The following is a 22,183-nucleotide window of genomic DNA, read 5'->3' as shown; positions in this document are numbered from 1 at the left end:
TTGCATCGTTTACAGTTGTTTTTCGGTTGCAATTATTATAAATAAGCTTAATGCTAGATTTTCCATCTGAAATATACTGTACAGATATTTCTAGATGTATATATATATAATGTTTTTATTTCTCAGTAACATGTTAGACCTAAGCTTATTTTGTCGCCGGGATGTTTTTGATCGCAAATATTTACACGATATAGTTTTGACCAATCAAATTTCACTTTACATAAATTATTAAAAATGGCCGCGAGGAGAGGAGCTGGAGCTCCACCGGCACCAAGTTTTTCTGGAAACCGTTTTTCGAATGATGGAAGTTTCTTAGAAATGTTTAAAAGACAAATGGAACAAAAGAATCAGCAAAATGAACATGAACGCCTAGTCAAAGAAACGAACTCATCTAATACAGACAAATCTTCCTCATCCGTCGGGCAGGAGAGTTCCGATTCCCCTAAGACAGAGAAGCCAGTTGTTTTACCTATTGTAAGGATGGAAATCGGACACAATGCTTACCCTTTTAGATTGTTTAAACTTTATTTCGAACGGGATTTTCTTGAGCTTGATGTCTTTCTATTATTGCGTTTTTATCATCAATTATGTTCCTTGTTACTTGAGAAACTAACAAGGGAAACAACTCTATCTTCAACTCTGAACTCCTATTTATATTTTTTTTGTTAAGAATGACTAAGCTTATATTACCTTGACAGTAGGCGTGAGATAAATTATAATTATCTGCATGCAATTATTCAAGGTACATGAGAAAGGAATAAAACAAGATTAAAAAAAAAATCTTGTTAGTATATACCAGTATATAATATATATATAGATTTATATTATACACTTTGTATGAATTTTCCACTACTGTACATGTACTATATAAAACTTGCAGCAGAAAAGTACACTACACGTCAACCAAATCATCTGAGATTATAAATTATGCTTTTCTGCCAACAGTACATACATTAAAAAAACAATGTTGAAAGTTATGGGTTATGTGTGTGCACACTTAATATATTTCGATTTGTCTAAATACTTCATTATTGCTTGTCACTAACTGTACATCAATTCTAGATAAGTTGTTGGATAAATTGTTCATCCTAAGTTGTTGGATAAATTGTTCATCCTAAGAGAAATTATTTAATGTGATTGCAATATGTGAGCACCTATTGCAATCAGCATTATTATCATATTAATTCACAATAGAATTGATAATCCTCTTGTCATTTTCTACAGTATTAATGCCAATGCTAATGGCTAGGGTTTAGTGAAAGAATCTTGGTCTAAATTTGTCAGTACTTCTGTTGCCAGGTAGGGAAGAGGAAAAGTGCTAATCGCCCACTCAAAACTGGTATTGTGGCCAAGAAACCAAAACCAGAGAAAAAAGTAAGTAGCAAGGGTCTAATACCAGCTTATGCAGTGTAGCCTTCCAAGAGATCCAACCAATCTGACCTCTCTAGGCTCTGTTTGGCACCTGACTACTCAACTAATTACACAATGTACTACACAAAATTTCAGGCTATTAACAGGGAGATTATATATGGGTGCTTGCATTGTACCTGTTCATGTACGGTGGCACTGCAGATAACTCAATGTGGGCATTCTGAGTTCTGTATTCAGTTAAACACTGTGAAATCTTACATTTTTGCCAAAACACTTGAAAAGTCCCCATAAAAGTCATCATGATTTTTTTCGAAACTGTTTTTTTCAGTTTGGTCTGCCTAAAAAATTTGTTTCATTTATATTTAGATAAAGTTGGGAAAAAATGAAATTGAGCACATGAAAGGAGATCATATCTATATTTTTGAGTTGCAGATCTAAAAATGTATAATAACTATTTCCTTTTGTAGACATTTACAGTATGTATATAGTACTATACACTGACCTTATTTTACCATACTTTCTTATACTCCTCTGTAGAGTGTATTTTCTTGTAGCTTTTTGACATGACTGTTTTCTGTTGATCCAGAGCTATCTGTACTGATCATGATATTTATTTCAGTTCAATCTTCAATAAGGAAATTGGATAAGATTATCATTTAGTTTTATGTATTTGTTATAAATGATTTTTCGTCATTAGTGGGAAAAAGTCTATTTCGAATTTTAATATTTTTGTTTTAAGTGAATAGTTGACACCAGATCAGAATTTCATCCCCAGTGACAATCTATAGATCATTGTGGCGTGATCTCGCATTATAAATGGAGCCTCGTGTGGAGCATTACTTGTTTGCCCTAGAGATATCCTACATTCTGGTTGTCATCTTAGATGAAATACTTCGTAGTTGTCTCCCCTTCGACTATGATCAAAACTTCAGAAGTTTTCTCTCTTCCTTCATTGATGGTTAACTGAATTTCAATATAAGTGAACCTGTACGTATAGGAAGCATGCTAGGAAATTATTTTTGTTTTTTCTTGTACAATATTAGAGGATTCTGATCATGGTACCGGTACTTATTTATAATTAGCACATGATATAACCTTGGCTTTTAATACATGAAAAAATCAAAGATGTAGACACATATAGGCATATATGTTTAGTCATATTTTTTGTATCTGCAAATTGCTTAAAATTCTTATACAACCTATATGATATACAGCGATACCGCTAATTATTTAGCAAAACTTGTAACGTTAAATAGCTCGGCAAAGATCAGTTTGCCAAACGTTTTTTATTGGCTGACCAATCAGAAACCAGTATCAGTGTGAATGATAGGGGGGGCAACTGTTCGATGCTATTTTTTCAATTTGATGGTTTTTCACCAAAGATACACATAATTGCTCGATACCAGAAAAAAAAATATCTGCTGATGTGTTTCTCTCTCTTTCTGCCTACATGTAACCTTAATTTTAATCCAGTTGAAAATATGCTTTTGCAAACTGAAATATATGTAATCAAACAGGAACGATATACATGTATATTGACATTTGCTTAGGCAATCTAAATGTAAAATTTTCTGAAGCTTTGCATCAAATATCATTGACAGACAATTAACATGCAACATTACTATTGAAATATTAGATATATGAATGTTTCATGTGTTTCAAACTGTTAGAGAATGTTAAAAATTCCAACATGCTTTGAATATTCTGAGAGTTCCACATTTCTAAATTTTCAGATCACATACAGTAGCAAAAACTTGGTTGAACTGGTTTCAAAAAACTTTCATAAATAATTTTTGCTTTGGTGTTACAGTGCGTTTTAATTTCTAAGGCAAATTTTCGATATTATGAAATTGATACATGTACTGTATATATATGGTAATAAAAAAAATCCTATTTTATTTTACACGTAAAAACTTTGATACAAAGTGGACGCTGAATTTAGCGAATATGAACATTTAAATAGAATTTGAACAACTGCAAAACAAATTGATAAAGTAATATAGGATTTTTAACGGCAAGCATTGACCCCGCCTACTGGCAAAACTTCTGGTCAAGCACAGTGTTACATTCACGCCAGTACTGTTCCCTGATTGGTCGGCCAATCAGAAACGTTTTGCAATCTTATCGTCGCCGAGCTGTGTGGGAGATCAAAGGGATCCAAACTATTTACTGTAACAAGTTTTGCTAAATAATAAGCGGTATCGCTGTATATGTACATTATATACACTTCAGATTCTGGCTGAAAACTTTCTTTTTCATTCTGATATATATAGTGCACGTTATACAGTAAATGCTACCTGTATAAAATATATATATATACTTCAATTGAATATTTACCCAACTTGCTAATATGTAATTACTTATATTATTTCCATATGAATGATACATATCATCAATTTGATAAAATATAAGATAAATGATGTATTACATGTACATGTATTCACATAATAATAATAAAATAAGAAATACCAGGAATGTGTTCATAGACATGCATTCATGTTTACTGCTAAGGAACAATTTTTTTTTCCTGCATATGAATTCAAAATAGATACTGGTAGATTTTCTTCATCTTTTTTATTATTTAACTTTTTATCAGGTATGTATTAGAAAGACAAAAATGGGTTTTCTAAAAGAGGCACAGTTGTTAAAAATCTATAGAACCTATTTGGTTGTTGTGTGAAAAGGTTAGATTCTTTTCAGGATGTGGATTCGGACGGTAGCGCGTGGTCTAAGTATTTAGCTGAAGTGAACGAGTATAAATCTAAGATGTGCATGGATGAGGATAAAAGCAGACCACTAGTGAAATGAGTACTCCATGCAAAGTGAGTATTTGTGGACAAAAGCTAGTAATGAACAAAGTAGATTCACTTAGAAGTGACTGTTTGCCAGATTGTGGAAGGGATATGATCTCCATTTGTGGATTTGTGAAGATTAGTGAACAACAACTTAATTTGGTGCACCAACATTGATCAATGAAAATGTTGAATTATCATAACAAAGGCTTTCATGAAAATATGCTTTAGCTTCTACTACTTCATTGAATCGTTAAAATTCTGATATGAATACTTTTGGTCAGGTACACACATGTACTGGATACATGATAATGATTTGTAGGATAGTTTTTAAAGCTTGAACCTTTTCTTTGAATCAAGTTTTGAAAATGTTTATGAAGTTTGATAGTTAGAGTCTTCGAAGTTGATTCAAAGTAAATGAAAGAAATAATCTGGTTGATCAAGGAGAAAGTACAACTGTATTGACACTATTATATGTTTTTGCTAAATGATATACAACATTCGGTCTGTAGTTCATTTATATAAATTAGGTTATGTAAATTGGGTTTGGTGTTCACTAAAACATAACAGTTATATACAAGCATCTACATTAAAACTAGACATTTTAGGCCAAATATGTTTATTTCTTTTTTGGCAGATGTCTGAAGGCTGTTATATATATTTATAACCAGTGAATAACAAATTAAGTTATTTTTACTTCAATAAGACATGTGTATGTCCACAATAATGCCACCTTATGTGTTAAATAGGTATCAATAATCTCTGAATTTTTCAATCACCAATTTTGACATCTTTATTGTCATTTCTAGCATTATTGTCAATGATAATCACTTCATTTATTATTTCTACATTATTGTATCCTGTTTATATTTGGTTTAGGTTATAGGGGTTTGTGGTTTTGTTCATTATTATACAATGTCCATATGAAATTGTGCCGACTATATGTCTCATTGTAATTTAATTATTTACTACTTTGAAAAAAACATTTCTTGTTCTGTTTCCTATTTTATAACCGTCCAATACTAAGTTTGATAAGCATTGTTTTAGTGACTTGACATATATGAGCTAACAAACTGTTGAAATTCTATTATATAAAACTACAACAATCCACTTTATTACAGGCAATTATTTATTTTTAAGTACAGGTAAATTGAGAATGGAATTGAAAAATTGGGATTTTGAGTTGGTTTGATGATAATTGGTTGTTTCTATCTATGGTGAATTAGATATGTATATGTTGATTACTGTAGAACTTCAATTTTTGTTGTGTATAAATATTCTTGGTTCCTTTGGTGCCACGGAATTAATGAGCAACATTGAATGTTTGTTACATTACATATTTTCATATTTAAATTTTCACTGAAAATCATGGATGACCAGGTAGCTCAATCGGTAGAGCATATATATGCATACAGCTAGTGCTTGGAGGTCCAGGGTTCGAACCCCAGACTGGCTGCTACCTTTTCTCCTCTCCTCTTATATGTGGAATGATGTAATACAATTATTTTGTAAGGAGTTATTTTTCTTGAAGTAAATGTACATGTATTTTTCTAGTTACAAATACAGCATTACAAAAAAATAATGATATCAAAACTTTTACATTACTTAAGTTAGTCTGATATAATTCACAATAGTGTGATAATATATAAATATATAAAGATGAAGATTGTCACTGAGAAGGTGAACCTGATCATATTTTGTACTCCCAAATTTTTTCAGAAATTCTAATGTTTTGATCTAATAACATTTCATCTTCTCTGCTGGTCAAAGTTTACATAAATGCTATTCTCCATTGTATTCAATGGTGTATGATAAAGGATGCAATGATAGAGTGTCCAATCATTTTTCTTTTAGATGTTTTTATTTAATATAGGTCAAGAAGGTATAGGGTATACACAGTCATGCTTTAAATTTTAACTGATTATTTGGCTTTTGTATCAACAATGTACAACGTAAGTTGTAAATCAGTACTCAGATAAATTCATAAATCAATTGTTACATTGTGCAGTAGGTAATTTAGTTTAAACATTAATCTTATTTCAAAAAAACAATAAAAAATGCATTTACTTGGCAATTATCACACAATAAAAACAAATGTAATGAAAATACATGCATATAAATCTGTATGCCACTCTGATGAGTATGTACTCATTAAATTTTCTCCTAACAATTGAACAGAAAATATGAACATGCATGTAAGATTTTTGATACTTCTAACAATAAAAGTTACCTTAAATCAACCCATATGAGATTTACTTACAAAATTTGCTTTCAAAGTAATTCTCAAAAGTCTATCTCAACTAATAAATATTAACCTTACTTAAAAGGAAACGTAATTTCAATAAAATTGAATTTTATTTCATGAAAATTAATTTCACGACCATGTTTTAAAATAGAAATAATAAAATTTAGGAACAGCATAGGTTTACTATGGTTTAAATTCCTTGAATGATGGTATATGCTTGATATGTTTTAAGCTGTTACATTTTTCTAAAATTCATGAACCAATGCTAATATTTCGATTGACTGTTATGCTAATATTTAGATATTTATATACATGTACTCATATAAAGCAATACTGTTGAGGTCGTTTGTGTAAACAGGTTTATGCTGTACAAGTGTTAAATGTGTGACCAATATAAGGATTACATATTTCGTTTTGTTTTATATTAAGTGACATTTTGTTGTAACGATACCTAGAGGTTGCAGTTGTTTTGTCAGTATGGTGAACCCATGACATTTATCAGAGGTGTATGCTAATCATTTAATTAGTGTTTGGTTGATTTTGTTGTTATGTGTGTATTCAAATTAGTTCATATTGAACGTTTACATTCAAAAGTCAATGACATGTTAATTTTCAGTGGTCCTAAATATACTGTCAAGCATAAATGCTTTGATATACAATTATTTGTATAAATAACTACTTAAGAATAATGAAAATCTTTCCTTCTTGCCATTTCTAAATAAACCCCTATTTAATGCAATTATTCCATAATGCAGTTGAAATACTTCATTTACATATTTTAGTCAATTCAGTTCCTGTTAATGTTTTCTTTATTGAAATTTGAACATGCGATTTTTGCATACTTCGGAATGTTTGTCTCTAGCTTCTGCACTTGCCACTCTTCTTTAAGAGTTTGTGTTAAGTTTTTAGATCGTTTTGTTAACATTATATAGTAATTTTTGATAACGTTCCCGTTTACATGATCTGTGAGAATAAACCGTTTTTATCGCGGATCCAGAATACTTTCATGGATGGTTTCCAGATCCTCCAAGGGAGTTCGATGAGTTTAGACATTGAGGAATATGGTAAAAGAAATTTTGAAATATTGTGTTTCTTGATGCCAAAACCTGGGTCCCCCACAGCGTTGGACAACAAGAACATGTTTTGTTTACTAATCTGTTCGTTGAGTCATTGCAACGCTTGTCTTGCCCCTATCCCAGACCCTAAGATCACGGAACAGTCTAAAATAGTCTCAAGTTTAGACTTAGTCAATCAAAACTGGCGTTACAAAAAGTTACGTCATATTTGATTGCCCTAGTCTAAAATGAAGTCTTCATTGTTTCATTATCCTGAGGCCAGAAGTCTTATGAGATCTGAAGTTGAAAGCTATACTTAATTGAATACATTTGACCGAAAATTATAATTACTGTGATCACAACATAGTAATATTGATATTGAATAAGAAAGTACTGACAAAATTGCTAAAATGCTACGTTCATAAAGTTTTGATTGGTTTAGAATCAGACGTACCAAGATTATTTTGTAAAATCTGGTTAAATTTCCATCACTAAAACGTGTTAAATTGAATACATAAAGACTGACAGGAAACTCACAACATTGTAATATTGCTATTTAGTCGTTATAGCTTAATGTGAGAAACTTGCTGCCGTTTACACGTTTTATTTTTGTATTTTGTTGTTGTTTGTTTTTAATATCGACAGCTGTACATATTGACTTGTACTATAAATGTATGTTATCGTATTGTACAATGTTAAAAAAATCTTTTGTTGAACTTTTCTATTGCTCTACATGTCGTTTTCTAACAAAAAAGTGCTCAAAAAGTATTGAATGTTTAAAAAATGTTATTCTATTCACATCCAGACAGCAGCATTACCTTATGCTTATGATGTAGTTACATATATGATTTTGACTTTATATTAAAGTTGTTGCTTTTGGATGATTCTGAATGATTAATCTAATATTTTCATATGGAAATTAAGGATATAGTTTACTTACGTTCCTCAATGCGTACAAACATTCATGTCCATGAAGAGTTAGTGTCTTAATAAGTGACCCGGTGCTGGCACTGCCGAAGCTGGTTCACAGTGGTTCTCCTCAAGCAATATTTTAAACTGAAGTTGATCAATAACAAGCTTCAAAGATGGATTATTTTATCATTGTATATTACACAGATGTCTGCTTTTGTTGTGCGACGTCATTATGTTTTGAGAAAAACACGTCAATTTCTCTGATGAATATGACGTTACAATCGTAAACACATGACGTCACAATCAATACGAGCACGCAAGGTCAGAAGACTGTGAAATATGCAAGTATAGAATAGACAATAATACATGTAAGTTTTTTTTCTCTGAGAACAAAAGTTGATGTATTGTGTGGAAGATTTAATTTGGATTGTTATTTTGGATTCTCATGGATTGTAATTTACCTGTGTATGTACTAAGTATAAAAGGGTCATCATTTTTCTTTTGTTTATCGTTTATGTTTTGTTTGTTTGATTTTGTTTCGTTTTTTTTTCTTCGACACACATGGATCATGCACTGTAACGCATACTGATAATAGAAATAAACATTTATTATTATGCTCTGTGTTACCTGTTATGTTAATCTGTTACTCATATAACAAGCAGATTGATGTTGATTCTAAATCCATTGCTACTGATGTTCCTTGTTGGTAGGTTTTGATTGTGATATCACGTTTTTGCAAGCGTAACGCCATATCTTTCAGGAAAAAAAAACCCGATGTCAGTTTTGTTAAACAAAAATGAGATCGCAATGGATACCTACACGTTAGGAAGTTTGAAAAGCAGAGAAAAGATCCCTCATCCAGATATAGAAAATTTTTCGGTGAGCGCCAAGATCCCTTGTTGAAAAATGTGGTGTTTTTTAATTGGACAATCGTAAATGATACTAATGTCTGCACTACACGTTTGAAATTGTCCATCGAAATGTAGTTTGTTTTCATAGAGTCAAAACGAAGGTACCACTAATCATCCTCGAATCTCGGGGGGGGGGGGGGGGGGTGTTTTATCACTGTCTTTATATCCACCACTGGACAATGTCATAACCGAACAGAAGGTTAAGTGTCTGTCGACAGATGAGACCGGTAGTTTCGTTCTTTGTTGTACACTAAAAGAATCAAATAACGATACACTGTTGTTCACTACGACTTCTAAGTGGGGCCTCGCTCTTTATTCAGTCTTCGAATGAAGACTCTATAGGTATGTGATTAGTCAGTTTTCTCACCTGAAGTGCCTGGAATATCGAGGATGCCACTTCTTCAAACCTATGTAATCAATGGTGTTAACGCTTGATTTCCACTTATAGTACTGTAACAGGTTAATCAATGACAGAAAAGACAGAAATAACATATATCAATCAATGTAGGGACAATTTCTCTCGTACCTACAGGTGTTATGTCATTCTCATCCATCAGAGTTACTTCCCTTCCTTTCACTCTGTCAGTTGGTATAGCGATAGCTTGACAGCCGATGAAGTTAAAAATTACGTCAATGCTTATAATTAATTTTTCAGACTACATAATATTTTCAATGGATTTTTTTTCTTAACCAATACGCATCGTCGACGTCTCTATTGTGACGTCAGGATAACGTCGAGTTTTCGCGCCATTCTCGGTTTTTTCTTTATTTAAGCATTGAAGACACTATTTCTTAATTTCATCGGGGTATGTTACTGGCTTTCTGATTGGTCTATTCATTTTTTTTTCATTCCACGATGAAAAAAAAAAAAAAAAAAATCCGAGAATGGCTCGGAATTCCCGACGTTATCATGACGTCACAATAGAAACATTGACGTTGCGTATTGATTTGGAAAAAAACTAATCCCTTGGAAAAAATCAATGGAATCGTACGTGTAAATATATTTCATTTGATAAAAAAGCCTGGGAAATTAATTATAAGTATTGAAGTCACTATTTTTTAATTTCTTTGCGGATTCACACAGTTTGCAAACAAAATTTATTTCATAACCCGATGAAATTAAAAAATAGTGACTTCAATGCTTATAATTAATTTTCCAGGCTACTTTATAAAATGAAATACGTTTACACGTACGATTCCATTGATTTTTTCCAAGGGATCATTTTTTCCAAATCAATACGCAACGTCAATGTTTCTATTGTGACGTCACGATAACGTCGGGTTTCCGCGCCATTCTCGGATTTTTTTTCATCGTGGAATGAAAAAAATGAATAGGCCAATCAGAAAGCCAGAAACAAAGAGAAAAATAATTATAGTAGTATGGAAAAGTCTGATATCTTTTACGAAACTTTTGCTTATAATTCTCTTGAAAAAAGTTATGTAATAAATATAATCTAATATGAAACTCGTTAAATAATCGTAGATGCTAAGAGTCTGAAGGCTCGTTGCATATCAAATTATAAGGTCTGAAGGCTTGTTGCATATCAAATTATTATACTCGTTTGATAAATCTTATATTACATTGACACTCGTGTAAGACCGTTCTGGACGGGCATGTAGCAGATCATCGGTAGACTTTTACAATTCATGAAAATGAGACAAAGGAATGTAAATAAAAACTATATTACATACATGTATTTATCAGATAGAATTACATACCTAGTATACAAATATATGTATATTTATAAATATTTACTTTAACGTTTGAATTTTTGATATAGATATGCTAATTGTATAGATACAGTATATAGTCTATTTTCTGCGGTTGTTTATGCTATATGGTTACCACAACAATATATCTAAAAATGAACAAAATATAAATTTTGACCCAAAATGACAAGAATTTCTAGACTTTTCGTTCATTGGATTAGTATGCAATGGTGTTTTTAACCGTTTAATGTTACCCATTTTCTTTTTTATCTAGCATTTCCGGGGAAGACGCGTTTCGAGATGCAAGATCCCAAAAGTAAAATCCATCCCACTAGTGTTTATATGAAACAAAACAAATGAAACCCTTAGAGAATACAATATTGGATGTAAAATTTTTTGCAGCCTCGATACGTAAGGTTTACTTTCACTCGTTATATCCACTCCCGGACTATAAATGCATATATCGTAGAAAAAATGACGGCAGTTTAGGAGAAAAAAATCTGACCAATCACAGGCTAGCAGAATCTTCTTTGAAGATTTCAAAGAGCGACGCCCAACTTTAAAGCCACACAATCAACCACAATTTATTCGATTCTTTCGATGTTCATTAAAAGGACCTAGCTAACTGCTCATCCATTCTCGTAGACAGACTCACCGTCACAGGGCATTCGGTTTGGTTATGACGAAGTCCAGGGATGGATATTACGACAGTGATAGTAAACCCTAAAATGTCGAGAATAACATGCTTGAAAACCGGACCTCCACGCTTAATAAAAAATCAACTGTGGCCATGCTGTTCTTTGGTGATCTGCTACCACCTACCAGAGTAGAAAATATCAGGACAATACAATACATGTATGTGAAAACACATACGAAAGTAGGTGTTGACAACAATCCGAAATAAAAGAAGCAGTTCATGAAAAGCCTTATTTATTTAAAACGCATTAAGTTTGTGTACAATGTATGGGTAAATGGAGATGGTTTTCACTCAATGCTAGCTCATCCTCGATATTCCAGGGGTTCCGATCACTTACGATCTCTACACCCCTGGACTCTCTCATAGTAAAACTGGATGCAACAGAATAGAACAGGTAATTTAGTCATTTGATGTTCATCAAACAAGCCGTATAACGGTAGCTGCCTTTAATTTCACTATGAGATAGTCCAGGGGTGTAAAGATCGTAAGTGATAGGAACCCTTTGAGTATCGAGGATGATGCTAACTATACTAGTATTAGTAGTATCTATGGACAAAGCATGTTGGCTTATATTCTAACTATAGAAAATGTTGATAAAAATTCCTTTCAAATTGATACATGTTCTGGTGTCACATACAGCCACAAGATGACACCTTCATATTTTCCATCTGAACGATATTTATCATTCCTCCTTTATCTATGCGAGTGACAGTGAGAGGTTTAAATGTGACCGGAACACAGTGTAATGTCGCGGCGCCTAACAAAGAGTTCAGGTATGTATAAAATGTAGGATACATGGTCTGATTCAATAGTAGTTTCTTGCAGCTCCCAACACAGATGCCTGCTTCGTACGAAGTTGGAAGTATGATATCGTCTAATCCAATCTCCCCGAAGTGCACAGTCAAAGGTTGCAGGCCACATTCCTCTGATTCGTTTGGTGTACTTGAAAGGTCATCGCGTCTGTTTTCATTCGCTCTACGAGTACGTGCATGGTTGGTCTTTTGGAAGAATGTATCGGTATCAATGTTTTCAAATACCACGAGCAATGGTTGGGTTGATGACGTTGATCTTTCCTGTCATGTGACCGAAAACGGACTTGCTGCTGGAATTGTACGTTAACTACAAAGTTTGAGTGTCCCTTTGTAGTTTCGACGTGAAGTGCATCGCTTACGTCAATTTTGTAACCAGAAGTTGTGGAATTTCCAAGCAGCACTGTGTTTAGAATAAAAGAAATATATCATCAAGTTGTTTCATCATAGTATAATCAAGACTAAAATTTTATATTGAAATTTCGATACCTTTGTGCGAATGATTTCAAATATCACGGAAGTAAATACATACACGATATTAAATGCATGAAGTTATTTTACCATTTGAAATTGGTTTAAAATTTAAATCTCATTTTCATTAATGTCCAAGAACAAAACATTTTCTGTACTTGCAGGAGTATATTGGTTATTGCGAATTTCGAGGGATGTAACTTTGTACTAATGCAAAGGCGAAATAGTTCTGCAACTGCCCAATACTCCGTTATAGATAATGTAAACTTTTTTTTTTATATTTCTTACCCACGTCACTATCCTGTAAAGTGATCCCGCCAATCTCGGTGGCCGAGTCGGAGGCAGAAAAGACCACTTCCGCACGGGTAATGATAGCATTTGTAGGGATGGGGGTTAGATCGAAGTACAGCTTCTTTCCGAAGTTTCCTGTGAGGAAAGAAGTTCATTTGCAAAAAAAAAAAAGAAAAAAAAAAAAAACAAAAAAAAAATGAAAACAAAATTGTGGGGTTAGATTTAAGTACAGTCTTCTTGTGAAGTGTCCTATGAAGAAAAAAATAAATGAAAAAATAAATTAGGCGCATGTTACCTGTCGTAAAATAGAATTTTTCTGAACTTAAAGAGATTACTTGTTTTATTGATTCTCGTTCTCGTTTAAGTCTCGTTTCAACATTAATAAGTTTTTGTGATTTTCAAAAATATAGTCTCTGTAGTACATTGTATTTGCATCAAGTTTTCACATAGAAAATATATACATAAAAAAATGTTTGTAATTTTTGTTGTAAACGCGTTTAAGAAATTACCGACTTGGAGGCCATTTTGAAAATGTATAATCCTTAAACTTTATGGAGAGGTAAAATCTCACCTTTCTCTTCTACATAATGTTAACTTAAATTGTCTGTGCGACGACATGTTTAGCTATACCAATTTCATTCAACATTCATTTTTGTTGTAAATACGGTTCACAGTGATGTAAATATTAAGTATTTTAGTGTGAAATTTAACCTGTTGAGTTTTTAATTTTTAGCTGAAAAATGACAAATTCTTTAATAGGGTAAAAATCAATCACATTGACACCTTATTTTAGAGCCGGTTTTAGAAACATGTACATTATATTATTATTATTAAATATAACTATATAGAATATTTTGAATTATTATATTATTTAATTTAGCCGGGAAAATTTCCGCGATCTGCTCGTTTTGACAAAAAAATGACATAAACCTACATTTGAAGTTGCAGTTTACAATGGTATGCCAACTCACCGAACTGTGGACTCAAAACGTGTATTGCTCGCCGTTCAGAACTATTATCTGTTGTCCATCTCTCTCCTGTCTTCGTTGACGGTTCCGTATCTTCTTTTCTCATGAGTTCATAAAGATCCAGTTCATATTGCGTTAGCGGACGATGCGGAAACACGCGCTGTGTCCTCGATGTGCTGCTCACCTCCTCAAAGACACCGAGAGTAACCACCACTAAATACAAATAATTCAGTAATGTCATGTTGCGGTTCCCGAGCACTCATCTAATTGATGGCTTGCTGTTGTTCTCCTATTTATAGGATGGTTTGTTATGTCGCTGTTTCAATATATTCAGATGTTTCTTAAAGTGTTAAAAATGAAATGAAACAGCTGTTTAACATCGTGTAAGTGAATACCTGTTGGATCATGTTTACCATATATTTTACATTTACGTAATAAATATAAGCAGCTTACTTGTTGATTAGAAATATGGATGTTGATTAAGCTAGGCTGTGAAGGGAAATTTCATTCCCAGTGAGTATCAACATTTACCCACAAATGTATGGAAAGTTGAAATCTTTGCAAAATGCAAGCATTAAATGTGGTTACAAATTTGTTCACCTACTTCTGTCTGTGTGACCAATATGTATATCACTGTAGAATAAAGAATTTTATGTGTGTTTGAAATATTTAAATCACATATATGTCAGAACTATGTGTTTGAAAAGCCTATGTATAAATCAAGAAATGAATATGAAAAAATCCTTTGGATATGAGGAGGATAGCACGCCGTATTTGAAAGGGAAGAACAGAGTGTATAGCTAGACAAAGTTTCTTGTTTATGACTGATGATTGAATTTTGTCCTGTGTGTGTATGTCTATTTGTCGTTCGTATATAATAATTTTTCTTTGTTTCTGGCTGTCTGATTGGCCTATTTGATTTTTGCAATCCACGATAAAAAAAAGAAATCCGAAAATGGAGCGGAAACCCGACGTTATCATGACGTTATAATAGAAAAATTGACGTTTCGTATTGATTTGGAAAAAAATAATCCCTTGGCAAAAATCAATGGTATCGTAGGTGTAAACGTATTTCATTTTATAAAGTAGCATGGAAAATAAATTTACTTTATTTAACCAGTGAAGTCACTATTTTATTTCATCGGGTTATGATATAAATTTTGTTGCGCGGATTCACACAGTTTGCAAACAAAATTTCTTTCATACCCCTATGAAATGAAAAAAATAATGACTTCAATGCTTAAATAAAGTACCTATGGTTTTGCAAAATATTTACTTGGATATATTATCTAATTTGTATAGTATCTAAGGCTTTAATTACATTATATTACCTTTAGTAAGATCTGACGCTTCCTACCTTGTTACCATAGGTGTTGTAACATAAGGTATTGTATTATTGTAAACATAGGTGTTGTAACATGATGTATTGTATGTAACTAGTAATTATTGTAAACATAGGTGTTGTAACATAAGTATTGTATTATTGTAAACATAGGTGTTGTAACATAGTATTGTATTATTGTAAACATAGGTGTTGTAACATAAGTATTGTATATATTGTAAACATAGGTGTTGTAACATGATGTATTGTATTATTGTAAACATAGGTGTTGTAACATGATGTATTGTATTATTGTAAACATAGGTGTTGTAACATGATGTATTGTATTATTGTAACATAGGTGTTGTACATTATTGTGTAAACATAGGTGTTGTAACATAATGTATTGTGTTGTAACTTGTATTGTATATTGTAAACATAGGTGTTGTAACATAAGTATTGTATTATTGTAAACATAGGTGTTGTAACATAATGTATTGTATTATTGTAAACATAGGTGTTGTAACATGATGTATTGTATTATTGTAAACATAGGTGTTGTAACATAAGGTATTGTATTATTGTAAACATAGGTGTTGTAACATAAGGTATTGTATTATTGTAAACATAGGTGTTGTAACATAAGGTATTGTATTATTGTAAACATAGGTGTTGTAACATATGTATTGTATTATTGTAAACATAGGTGTTGTAACATGATGTATTGTATTATTGTAAACATAGGTGTTGTAACATGATGTATTGTATTATTGTAAACATAGGTGTTGTAACATAATGTATTGTATTATTGTAAACATAGGTGTTGTAACATGATGTATTGTATTATTGTAAACATAGGTGTTGTAACATGATGTATTGTATTATTGTAAACATAGGTGTTGTAACATAAGGTATTGTATTATTGTAAACATAGGTGTTGTAACATAAGGTATTGTATTATTGTAAACATAGGTGTTGTAACATGATGTATTGTATTATTGTAAACATAGGTTGTAACATAAGGTATTGTATTAACATGGTTTGTAACATTATTGTAAAACATAGGTGTTGTAACATGATGTATTGTATTATTGTAAACATAGGTGTTGTAACATGATGTATTGTATTATTGTAAACATAGGTGTTGTAACATGATGTATGTGTTCATATTGTATTATTGTAACATAGGTGTTGTAACATAAGGTATTGTATTATTGTAAACATAGGTGTTGTAAAACATAATGTATTGTATTATTGTAAAACATAGGTGTTTTAACATGATGTATTGTATTATTGTAAAACATAGGTGTTGTAAACATGATGGTATTGTTATTATTGTAAACACATAGGTGTTGTAAACATGATGTATTGTGTATTATTGTAAACATAGGTGTTGTAACATAAGGTATTGTATTATTGTAAACATAGTGTTGTAACATAATGTATTATTGTAAACATATTGTAACTAAGGTGATTGTATTTGTAAATAGTGTTGTAACATGATGTATTGTATTATTGTAAACATAGGTGTTGTATCATGATGTATTGTATATTATTGTAAACATAGGTGTTGTAACATAAGGTATTGTATTATTGTAACATAGGTGTTGTAACATAATGTATTGTATTATTGTAAAACAATAGGTGTTGTAACATGAGGTATTGTATTATTGTAACCACAAACAAGGTATTGTATGTAATCATAGGTGTTATAACATTATGTTATTGTATTATTGTAAACATAGGTGTTTGTAACATGATGTATTGTATTATTGTAAACATAGGTGTTGTAACATGATGTATTGTATTATTGTAAACATAAGTTTGTAACATAATTTGTATCATTGGAAACATAGGTGTTTGTATCATAATGTATTGTATTATATGTAAACATAGGTGTTGTAACAAAAGGTATTGTATTATTGTACACATAGGTGTTAGTAACATAAGGTATTGTATAATTGTAATCACTAGGTTATGTAACATGATGTATTGTATTATTGTAAACACAGGTATATGTATTGTAACTATGTGTTTTGAAATAGCCTATTATTGTAAACATAAATGTTGTAAGATGCTGTATTGTATATGTAAAAAATCCTTTGGATATGAGGAGGATATTGCACGCCGTATTTGAAAGGGAAGAACAGAGTGTATAGCTAGCTAGACAAAGTTTCTTGTTTATGACTGATGATTGAATTTTGTCCTGTGTGTGTATGTCTATTTGTCGTTCGTATATAATAATTTTTTCTTTTGTTTCTGGCTGTCTGATTGGCCTATTTGATTTTTGCAATCCACGATAAAAAAAAGAAATCCGAAAATGGAGCGGAAAACCCGACGTTATCGTAACGTCATAATAGAAACATTGTTGTACGATGCGGGCAAAATCAATGGTATCGTAGGTGTAATAACGTATTTCATTTTATAAAGTAGCATGGAAAATAAATTTACTTTATTTAACCAGTGAAGTCACTATTTTATTTCATCGGTTATGATATAATGATTTTGTTTGTAAACTTTTGTGTAAACATACGGTGTTGCTTCATGATTCACACATTTAATATTGTATCTAATTTGTAATTTTGTTTCATACCCCTTTGTGTATGTTAACATAAGGTATTGATTATTGTAAACATAGGTGTTGTACTTGTAATGTATTATAGTAAACGTATTATTGTAAACATAGGGTTATGGTAAACATAGGTGTTAAATACATATGTATTGTATTGTATTAGGTATTGTAATGATGTATTGTAATTATTGTAAACATTAGGTGTTGTAACATAATTGTATTGTATTATTGTAAACATAGGTGTTGTAACATAAGGTATTAGTATTATTGTAAACATAGGTGTTGTAACATGATGGTTATTGTATTAATTAGTAAACATAGGTGTTGTAACATAAGGTATTGTATATTATTGTAAACATAGGTGTTTGTAACATGATGTATTGTATTATTGTAAACATAGGTGTTGTAACATATGATGTATTGTATTATTGTAAACATTAGGTGTTGTATCATGATGTATTGTATTGTATTATTGTAAAAAACACTAGGTGTTGTATCATAAGTATTGTATTATTGTAAACATTGGTGTTGTAACATAAGGTATTGTATTATTGTAAACATAGGTGTTGTAACATAATGTATTGTATTATTGTAAACATAGGTGTTGTAACATGATGTATTGTAATTCATTGTAAACATAGGTGTTGTAACATAATGTATTGTATTATTGTAAACATAGTGTTGTAACATAAACATGGTATTGTATTATTGTAAACATAGGTGTTGTAACATGATGTATTTGTATTATTGTAAACATAGTGTTGTAACATAAGTATTGTATTATTGTAAACATAGGTGTTGTTAACATGATGTATTGTATTATTGTAAACATAGGTGTTGTAACATAAGGTATTGTATTATTGTAAACATAGGTGTTGTAACATAAGGTATTGTATTATTGTAAACATAGGTGTTGTAACATGATGTATTGTATTATTGTAAACATAGGTGTTGTAACATAATGTATTGTATTATTGTAAACATAGGTGTTGTAACATGATGTATTGTATTATTGTAAACATAGGTGTTGTAACATAATGTATTGTATTATTGTAAAACATAGGTGTTGTAACATAAGGTATTGTATATTATTGTAAACATAGGTGTTGTAACATGATTGGTTATTGTATTATTGTAAAACATAGGTGTTGTATCATGATTGTATTGTATTATTATTGTAAACATAGGTGTTGTAACATAAGGTATTGTATTATTGTAAACATAGGTGTTGTAACATGATGTATTGTATTATTGTAAACATAGGTGTTGTAACATAATGTATTGTATTATTGTAAACATAGGTGTTGTAACATGATGTATTGTATTATTGTAAACATAGGTGTTGTAACATAATGTATTGTATTATTGTAAACATAGGTGTTGTAACATAATGTATTGTATTATTGTAAACATAGGTGTTGTAACATGATGTATTGTATTATTGTAAACATAGGTGTTTTAACATAAGGTATTGTAAACATAGGTGTTGTAAACATAAGGTATTGTATTATTGTAAACATAGGTGTTGTAACATGATGTATTGTATTATTGTAAACATAGGTGTTGTAACATGATGTATTGTATTATTGTAAACATAGGTGTTGTAACATAAGGTATTGTATTATTGTATAACATTGGTGTTGTAACTTGATGTATTGTATTTTTGTAAACATAGGTGTTGTATTCATAATGTATTGTATTATTGTAAACATAGGTGTTGTAACATAAAGGTATTGTATTATTGTAAAACATTAGGTGTTGTAACATAAGGTATTGTATCATTGTAAACTGGTATTGTATGTATTTATATTTTGTAAACATAGGTGTTGTAACATAACATATGTATTTTCTTTGTAAACTGTAGGTATTGTAAACATTGTTGTAAAATAATCGTAACGTTGTAATTGTAAACATAGGTGTTGTAACATGATGTATTGTATTATTGTAAACATAGGTGTAGTAACATAAGGTATTGTATTATTGTAAAAACATAGGTGTTGTAACATAATTATTGTATTATTGTAAACATAGGTTGTAACATAAGTATTGGATATTATTGTATAACATAGGTGTTGTTACATGATGTATTGTATTATTGTAAACATAGGTGTTGTAACATGATGTATTGTATTATTGTAAACATAGGTGTTGTAACGTAATTATTGTATTATTGTAAACATAGGTGTTGTAACATAATGTATTGTATTATTGTAAACATAGGTGTTGTAACATGATGTATTGTATTATTGTAAACATAGGTGTTGTAACATGATGTATTGTATTATTGTAAACATAGGTGTTGTAACATAAGGTATTGTATTATTGTAAACATAGGTGTTGTAACATAAGGTATTGTATTATTGTAAACATAGGTGTTGTAACATGATGTATTGTGTTGTAAACATAGGTGTTGTAACAAAAGGTATTGTATTATTGTAAACATAGGTGTTGTAACATAAGTATTGTATAATTGTAAACATAGGTTTGGTAACATAAGGTATTGTATTATTGTAAACATATGTGTTGTAACATAAGGTATTGTATTATTGTAAACATAGGTGTTGTAACATAATGTATTGTATTATTGTAACACATAGGGTTGTAAACATAGGTGTTGTATTATTGTAAACATAGGTAAGGTATTGTATTATTGTAAACATAGGTGTTGTATTATTATTATTGTAACATAAGGTATTGTTGTATGTATTATTGTAAACATAGGTATGTAACATTATTGTATTATTGTAAACATAGGTGTTGTAACATGATGTATTGTATTATTGTAAACATAGGTGTTGTAAACATAATGTATTGTATTATTGTAAACATAGGTGTTGTAACATAAGGTATTGTATTATTGTAAACATAGGTGTTGTAACATGAGGTATTGTATTATTGTAAACATAGGTGTTGTAACATAAGTATTGTATTATTGTAAACATAGGTGTTTGTAACATGATGTATTGTATTATTGTAAACATAGGTGTTGTAACATATGTATTGTATTATTGTAAACATAGGTGTTGTAACATAAGGTATTGTATTATTGTAAACATAGGTGTTGTAACATAAGGTATTGTATTATTGTAAACATAGGTGTTGTAACATAATGTATTGTAATATTGTAAACATAGGTGTTGTAACATAAGGTATTGTATTATTGTAAACATAGGTGTTGTAACATAATGTATTGTATTATTGTAAACATAGGTGTTGTAACATAATGTATTGTATTATTGTAAACATAGGTGTTGTTAACATGATGTATTGTATTATTGTAAACATAGGTGTTGTAACATAATGTATTGTAATATTGTAAACATAGGTGTTGTAACATGATGTATTGTATTATTGTAAACATAGGTGTTGTATCATAATGTATTGTATTATGTAAACATGTAAACATAGGTATGTTGTAAACATAAGGTGTTGTATTATTGTAAAAACATAGGTGTTGTAACATACGGTATTGTAACATGATGATTGTATTATTGTAAACATAGGTGTTGTAACATAAGGTATTGTGATTATTGTAAACATAGGTGTTGTAACATAATGTATTGTATTATTGTAAACATATGTGTTGTAACATGATGTATTGTATTATTGTAAACATAGGTGTTGTAACATGATGTATTGTATTATTGTAAACATAGGTGTTGTATCATGATATATTGTAATATTGTAAATGTGAAGTTTTAGTTTGGAGTTATTTCCTTTGGATTATACCCTTTGGTTTGGGTATGTACTGCTAAGGTGAGTCTATATGAGATTGTGTTGTGGGGGTCAGTCTATGGTCGTAACATGTATTGTATTATTGTAAACATAGGTGTTGTAACATAAGGTATTGTATTATTGTAAACATAGGTGTTGTAACATGATGTATTGTATTATTGTAAACATAGGTGTTGTAACATGATGTATTGTATTATTGTAAACATAGGTGTTGTAACATAAGGTATTGTATTATTGTAAACATAGGTATTGTAACATGATGTATTGTATAGATATGAGATCATTGTTAGTGAGTTAGAGTGTCCAGTTCCCAGGGTGTCGGG

General features: G+C 30.6%; 1 protein-coding gene across 1 annotated transcript; it reads left to right on the top strand.

Moving 5' to 3' along the window:
• The first annotated feature begins 208 nt into the window (after nucleotides 1–208).
• Nucleotides 209–8,989, top strand: LOC138324981 (telomerase RNA component interacting RNase-like). Its single transcript, XM_069270287.1, has 3 exons — nucleotides 209–474; nucleotides 1,300–1,374; nucleotides 4,072–8,989. Exons 1-3 carry the CDS (start codon nucleotides 235–237, stop codon nucleotides 4,177–4,179), a joined length of 423 nt encoding a protein of 140 aa, XP_069126388.1. The 5' UTR covers nucleotides 209–234; the 3' UTR covers nucleotides 4,180–8,989.
• The last annotated feature ends 13,194 nt before the right edge of the window (nucleotides 8,990–22,183 follow it).

The sequence above is a fragment of the Argopecten irradians genome, chromosome 6 (genome assembly GCF_041381155.1).
Source record: "Argopecten irradians isolate NY chromosome 6, Ai_NY, whole genome shotgun sequence".
NCBI lineage: Eukaryota > Metazoa > Mollusca > Bivalvia > Pectinida > Pectinidae > Argopecten > Argopecten irradians.
This window is presented reverse-complemented; position numbering and strand designations above follow the sequence as displayed.